This window comes from Orycteropus afer, unplaced genomic scaffold (genome assembly GCF_000298275.1).
Source record: "Orycteropus afer afer isolate SDZICR_OR568_19922 unplaced genomic scaffold, OryAfe1.0 scaffold00132, whole genome shotgun sequence".
Classification (NCBI taxonomy): Eukaryota; Metazoa; Chordata; class Mammalia; order Tubulidentata; family Orycteropodidae; genus Orycteropus; species Orycteropus afer.
In genome coordinates, this window is record NW_006921719.1 from 4935865 (window position 1) to 4943681 (window position 7817).

At 45.9% G+C, this 7817-nt stretch overlaps 1 protein-coding gene across 1 annotated transcript in view; it reads left to right on the top strand.

Annotated features, from left to right (window-relative positions):
- The first annotated feature begins 962 nt into the window (after positions 1-962).
- The window catches only part of BTBD1 (BTB domain containing 1), a 94940-nt gene continuing 88085 nt past the window's right edge, over positions 963-7817 (top strand). The window contains exon 1 of the mRNA XM_007945107.2: positions 963-1366. Coding sequence (XP_007943298.1) covers positions 963-1366 — 404 coding nt within the window. The remainder of the gene's footprint in view (positions 1367-7817) is intronic.

The following is a 7817-nucleotide window of genomic DNA, read 5'->3' on the forward strand; positions in this document are numbered from 1 at the left end:
AAGATCCACATTAAAAGTACTGCTCAGGAGGGGATAACAGAGTTGACCCAATCTTTTCCATTTATTCTTTACTTTAGGCTTACATGGTGGTTCTTTCAGTGTAAGGAACTGAAAACAAGTGCTTAGAAGGGCAGAGGAGGTAAGCAAAAGGGCTTTAAGAACAGGAATGGAAGCAGTATGCCTAGATGGGGTATGAGGACCCTGGGACCAGGTGCAAGTGTCACTTAGGCTGGGAGGCCATGATGAGTGGGCAGTTTGAAGGGGAAGAGACCTACAAACCTGAGAAGTCACTGAGTTTCCAAGCCTCCCCACTCTGCTCTTGAATTACCACAGGAGTGATGGCCATTTGGAGTGCTGACTTGGACATGATGGGGATGAGGGCTGTCAGGAATCATGTTGGCCCCTCCACAGACGCTTCCTTGGCCATTCCCTCCGTCCATTTCCATTTTCTAGTAGGAAACCCTGAGAAGGACTAGGACTGGGGATCTGTCCTAGGAACATATGGGGCTGCTAGAGCTAGTGATGAGAGGTCTGAAGGTAGGAAGAAGCCTCAATCTGCCAACTGAGCCGCAGATCAGAGAAGGCTCCTGGAGGTTCGTCCGGTCAACTTGGGCGTGACCCCTTAGAGACTACTGAAGCTCCACTGTGGAGCGCAGGTCTTAGGCGCGCAGAGCGCAAGGAGAGGGATTGTCTACTTCAAGGAGTCCCCTCCAGCCCCAACTCTGGCGGCTTCGCGCGCGCCCCGAAATCCCCGCCCGGCGGGTGCGCGCCTATTACCGAGGACGCGCGCCGAGCGGCTCCGGGCAGGGAGGGGCCGAGAGAGAGACAGCTGGGCACGCGGCCTCCGGAAGCGCCTTTCCCGGAAGGCGGAGAGGCGGTGCCGGCCTCCGGGGGCGGCCTTGGCAATGGTTGCTGGGCCGCGGAAGCGCTCTCCTTAGACGGGGGAGCCGCGCAGCTAAAGAATGGCCTCGGTCGGGCCGGCCACGCCGGGGGAGCAGGCCCCGGGGACGGAGGCAGGGGCTGAGGCAGAGCCAGGCCCCGCGGGGTCGCCGCCGTCCTCTCTGGGGCCTCTGCTCCCCCTGCAGCGGGAGCCACTGTACAACTGGCAGGCGACCAAGGCGTCGCTGAAGGAACGCTTCGCATTCCTCTTCAACTCAGAGCTGCTGAGCGATGTGCGCTTCGTGCTGGGCAAGGGCCGCGGCGCGGCCGTCGCCGCCGGGGGCCCGCAGCGCATCCCCGCCCACCGCTTCGTGCTGGCCGCGGGCAGCGCCGTCTTCGACGCCATGTTCAACGGCGGCATGGCCACTACGTCGGCCGAGATCGAGCTGCCGGACGTGGAGCCCGCCGCCTTCCTGGCGCTGTTGAGGTGAGCGGCCGGCGGGCAGCGCGGCCGGCGGCGGAGCCGGCGGAGGCAGCGTCAGGCGTGTCGCGGTTTCCCTGGTGACCTTGGGCCAGGCTCTCCTTCCCCGCTCCCGGCCTCAGTTTGCTCTCCGTCAGTGATGCTCTTGGCTGGGTGCCAGCTGTTAAAATAAATGTAAATGTCTGCATCCACATAGCGAGCATCTTGCTGTTAAAAGGCTCTTTCACATTCCAATACTGGATCGTTGCCCAGGCTTCAGAATTAGAGAATTGTCAGCGTAGAGTACCAATCAGGTTGTCCTGATTGCCCATTATTAAATCTGGAAGAACACAACCTTTGCAGAATTCTGTTTTCATTAGAAGAGTAGTAGTTGAAAAGCCTTGCAGGACTGGTGTCTTTTATTATTATTATAATTATGAAAAACCTCTGACACCTTTTTCTTCAGCGTATTTGTTGCAAAGATCCTGCCCCTACGAAAGTGAATACCAAAGCTGTGGTGTAGTTGTACCTGCCTTGTGTTCCTGCAGACAAGCTCCCATTTGAGTAAACATGAATCCCTCCGTTAGAGGTTGTTTTTTAATTATTTGAGGACAGTAGCTGGACTTCCGATTAATTTATTTAGTTGTTGCTATGGCATCGGCTCCAACTCATGGCGACCTTATGTATGACAGAGCGAAACATTGCCAGGTCAAGGGAGCTAATAGTTTAGCATTACTTTTAGTCAGAACAGCCCTATTAGAGAGATACAGATGTTGTTTTTCCCCAATTTTGTAAATAAGACAAGGCCAGAAAAGGTCAAGTCAATTGCCCAACGTAACCAAGCCAATGCAGGTGAGGACCCTGTGTTTTTCATTATACTGTTGTTGTTACGTGCCATCGAGTCGGACCCGACTCATAGTGACTCCTTCTTGGGTTTCCGAGGCAGTATCACTACGGAAGTAGATTGCCCAACCATACTTCCGAGGAGTGGCTGGTGGGTTTGAACCGGCAGCTTTCTGGTTAGCGGTCAAGTGCTGTAGGCCCTGTGCTACCAGAGCTCCTACTATGTTTTTAGTTGCCTGAGTACAGTGTGCCCCTGTTGAAGTAGCAGAATCTTGGGTGGGACTGATACAAAAACAGGCAGGTCCATGGACCAGAGTAGATAGTCCACAAAGGCTCACAACTCAATTCACACATACTTAAAATGCCTTTCTTGGAAGGAAGCTTGGGCAAGCTACTTCTGTAAGGATACCGCCTTGGAAACCCAAGGAGGGGTCGCTATGAGTCTGGGACCCACCCAACGGCAGTGAGTTTGTTTTTTTGGGTATTTTTTTTCTCTGTCTATCTAACAATGTTCCCTTCCCTCCCCTCCCACCCCTGGTTTTGTTTGTTTGTTTGTTTTTAAGATGCCATTAATAAATGGATAAAGCAAAGTTAGATAATTTGGGAAAAGAAAAAAATGCTACTAGTAAACAAAAAATGTTTAACCTCATTAGTAATTAAAGAAGTGAATAATTTAAAAGTGAAGTGCTTTTCCCCTTCTGTTAACAAAAAGGAGCTCAGGTGGCACTGTGGTTAAAGGATTTGGCTGCTAATCAAAAAAGGGTGGTAGTTTGGACCCACCAGCCCCTTGGGGGAAAAAGATGACAGTCTGCTTCAGTAAAGATTTACAGCCTTGGGAACCCTACGGGGCAGTTCCACTCAGTCCTATAGGGTCACTAGGAGTCGGAATTGACTTGATGGCAGTGGATTTGGTTTTGGTTTATTAACAGAAAATATATGTTCTAAAGATAGTATCTTTAAGTTATTAAAAGATAACATCGATATTAAAAGATAATATTACATGCTAACACTTTATTTTTCAAAGATAGTAACTGATAGTAAGGTTTTACCACAGAGGTGGTGGTAAAACCCTTTGGAAAATAGTTTGGAGCTATGTATTCCACCCCCCCACTCCCACCTCCACTTAGGAAGTATTTCACTACTGAAAAACAGACCACACAGAAATATTTACAGCTGCATTCTTTATGGTAGTAAGGAAGTGTTCAGCTGTAGGGGAAATGGTTCAGTAAACTGTGGTAAGTCCACTTCATAGAATGTAATACAACCACTAAATAATACTTAAGAAGACTAGATTATAAGAGCATGGAAAATGTTTAACATAAATGACATTTGAAACTCTGTGGACAGTTACAACTGTGAAAAGAAAAGGAACAAACTCTATATACCTAGAGACAAATTTAGAAGAAAACATAACAAAATGTTAACCAAACTCCTTCCTTCACCCTGTATTTTTTGTAATTTAGTTCAGTTACATCTATAAGACAGAAAAGAAATCAAAAGCTAGGATCTAGGCCATTTGGGTTTTTGGAAGTTGACCAGGAGGATTGGGTATAGCTCAGTTAGATTTTGTAGACCAGATGTATTTCCAAAATGGACTGTGGGCCACCTGCATTATAATCGCCTGAGATGCTTGTTAAATGTGCAGATTCCCTTTTCCCCCATTACACTACCATAATATCTGGATGTGGAACTTTGAGAGCATTTTTAATACTGCCCTTGTTGTTGTTATGGGCCATTGAGTCGGACTCGACTCATAGTGACCCCTCCTTGGGTTTCCAGGCCAGTATCACTATGGAAGTAGATTGCCCAGTCTTCCTTCCGAGGAGTGGCTGGTGGGTTTGAACCGCCAGCCTTCTGGTTAGCAGTCAAGTGCCTTTAGCCACTATGCTACCAGAGCTCCCAATACTGTCCTTAGGTGATGTTTATACTTGTTGAAGTTAGAGAGCCACTGATCTAAAAATATTGTTGAGTAGTGTTTTCCTTTGAAAAAAAGTATTTAGATAAGTAGCTAGGATAAGAATGTAGGGGGGTGGTATTCTCATTCAATATATTCACTAAAGTTGAACCATTCAATCCCTTCTTGTCAAGAGACCAAAAAAAAAAGAAAAAAAAAACAACTCACTGCCGTCGAGTACGGATCTGACTCGAAGCGACCCCTCCTTGAGTTTCCGAGGCAGTATCTCTATGGAAGTAGATTGCCCAGTCTTCCTTCCGAGGAGTGGCTGGTGGTTTGAACCGCCAGCCTTTTGGTTAGCAGTCAAGTGCCTTAGGCACTATGCCACCAGAATCCTTGAAACTGTAATGTAAGGCAGTGCACTTTGATTTCTCATGTAGTCATGGTATTTGTCCTCTGGGTTCCAGGCATTGTTCTAGTCTAAAGCTGATACCTGGACTGTTTTTAACCTCAGGCATTGGCTGGCTCTGAAACATAGATAATGTACTTACCTAATATTGTGTGACCAAAAGATGTCTGATAGTTTGTACTTGCTGAGTTGGAAAAGCAGGTTAGCTTGGGCATGTTTTTATTTTACAACTTTAATTAGTTGATGTTACTAGAAAGGCCTTTGAACTTGAGCTTGAAGTCCTTTAAGAAACTGCTCATTTTGATCTGCCTGACCCTTGAGTGATATTTTTCAGTTGTTCTTTGGCACTTACTGTGTGCCTTCCTTGTTCCAGTTGGGTGTTGGAGGATACAGCAGTGAACAATAACAACAACAACAACAAAAAGTTCCTGCCTTCATGGAATTTATAATCTATGTAGTAAGAGGAAACAAAGATTTAATGTAGTGTAATGTCCTGTAAAGGAGTCTGGTGGCACAGTGGTTAAGTGCTCAGCTACTAACCAAAGGTCAGCAGTTTGAAACCATCAGTATCTTCTTGGGGAAAAGATAAGGCAGTCTGCTTCTGTAAAGATTTATAGTCTTGGAAACCCTATCAGGGCAGTTCTACTCATTCTTATAGGGTTGCTATGAGTTGGAATAGACTGGACAGCAACAGGTTTGGTTTGGTTTTAATGTCAAGAACTGATCAATTATTTGGTGAAAATGATCAAGCCATGTAGGAAAGATTATTCTAAGCAGGGAAGGTATGAGTTAAGGTTCTAAGTTTCTCCTGTTGGAGGGACTGCAAGAGTAGACCAGTGTGACTTGAGCAGAGTGAGTAAAAGAAAAGTGGAAGATGAGGTCAAAGAGATAGTCCAGACAAGATCATGCAGGGCTTTAGAGCTCATTAAACAACTTTTGAGTTTCCTTGGGGGGGGGGTGATGGGAAACTTTTGGAAGATTTTGAAACAGTGGAATGACATGATCTGATTTACATTTTTTAAAAAAATTGTTAAGGCAGTTGTTAGGCGATTAGACATCTAGGGAATATGATAAGCAGCAGGGAGATGGATTAAGCTTTTGCACTAGTCCAGGCCAGAGATGACAGTGGGTTATACCAGTGTGGTAACAATGAACATGATGAGAAGTGATCAAATTTAGATGTATTTTGAAGGCAGAATCAAGAGGACATTCAAGTAGTGATGAAAAATAGATATATGAATCTGGAGTTTAGAGAAGAGCTTCTCATGGAATAAAAATTTCAAAGTTAAGAGGGAATGACATTTAAAGCATGCGACCAACTAAGATTGTCTAGGAAGTGAATGTAGATAGAGAAAAAGGAGACAAGGATGAGTCTGGGGATCCACTGACATGTAGAAACTTAACACAGGAGAAGCAGCATATGTGATATCAGACTGAGAAGAAGCTGCCAGTGGAAGTAGAAAGGAGAGTGGTATCCTGGAGGTCAAGTTGAAGAATGCATGTCAAGAAAGAGGGCACACACAGAAGACATGAATAGACACTTCACCAAAGAGGATATTCAGGCAGCCAACAAACATATGAAGAAATGCTCATGATCATTAGCCATTGTTGTTGTTGTTATGTGCCGTCGAGTCGGCCCCGACTCATAGTGACCCCTCCTTGGGTTTCCGAGGCAGTATCACTACGGAAGTAGGAATGCCCAACCTTCCTTCCGAGGAGTGGCTGGTGGGTTTGAACCTCCAGCCTTCTGGTTAATTAGCTATTAGAGAGGCGCAAATCAAAACAACAATGAGATACCATCTTGCCTCAGCACTAGTTGCAAAGTTCAACACAACAGAAAATAAATGCCAGCGAGGATGTGGAGAGATTGGGACTCTCATACACTGCTGGTGGGACTGTAAAGTGGTACAACCACTGTGGAAAGCAGTATCCCTTAAAAAGTTGGAATTAGAGATACCATTTGACCCAGCCATCCCATTACTAGGTATATACCCTAAAGAAGTGAGAGCCATGACAAGAACAGAAATATGCACACCCATGTTCATCGCAGCACTATTTATAATAGCCATAAGATGGAAACAACCTAGGTGCCCATCCACAGAAAAATGGATAAGTAAACTATGGTACATACACACAATGGAATATTATGCAACCTTAAAAATTAACGTAGAATCTGCAAAACACTGCATAACGTGGATGAACTTGGAGGACATTATGCTGAGAGAAATAAGTCAATCACAGAAGGACAAATACTGTATTAGTCCGTTATTCTAAAAAGTCAAGAAAAGGTTTATATATGGAAGGAATTTTTCTTTGTTGGTTACCAGGGGTGGGAGGACAGGGGGAGGGAACACTGTTAGATAGATAGAGACAAGTACTGATTTGGGTGAAGAGAAGGGCAATGTACCAAATGTGAGTGATCAACATGGTGGCACTGAGGAAGAGGAAGACATAGAGAAGTACATGGGAGCTACAGACAACAAAGATGAACCCTTTTGCACATACAGTACTGCATTGTCAGTGAAGGCAAACATGGATATATGGGTGGATAGATGGGTGGACAGGCTGAACTATCTGGTGTATCTGTGTAAGGGGCGTGTGCTCAAGACCATGTATAGGACAAGGTTGTAGTCACTTCTTGGCCATAGCCAGCTACCCAGAGGGAGTGAGTAGTTGGACCTGTGGGCTCAAGACCATAGTCGCAGGGGACATCAAGCTCAAATGGCATAACATACTACACAAAACATTGTTCCACATCCTACTTTGGCGAGTAGCGACTGGGATCTTAAAAGCTTGCAAGCAGCCATCTAAATACAACAGTGTGTCTCTCCTCCTCCAGAGCAAAAAGAACAAGAAAACCAAAGATGCATGGAAACAATTAGTCCAAGAGACTGGTATACCATGTGATCTTCAGCCTATACGACTATGAGACCAGAAGAACTACATGGTGCCTGGCTACCACTGTCAACCATTTGGAGGGGGATCTATGTAGAAGATCCTGGATAGAGTGGGAGAACAATGTGGAACAAAACTCAAAATCATTTAAAATAAAAAAAGGGACCAGGTTTGCTGGTTTGATAGAGCCTGATGGAACCTTTGAGACTGTGGATGGCCCCTAGCTGCCCTTCAGGTCTGGAATTGAACCCACTTCTGTGGCTTCCAGCCAAACAAAAGACAGGCATATGATCTGAAAAAAGGTGGGCGCGGGACCCCTCGCGGAGCAGACCCACGGGCTCTGTCGGCTTTCTGGCAGATGGCCATGAGGATCGACAGCCGTGGCAGCAGCGGGACCCAAAAACCCAAAAGGACCCGCCCAAACCGCCCGGAAGCCC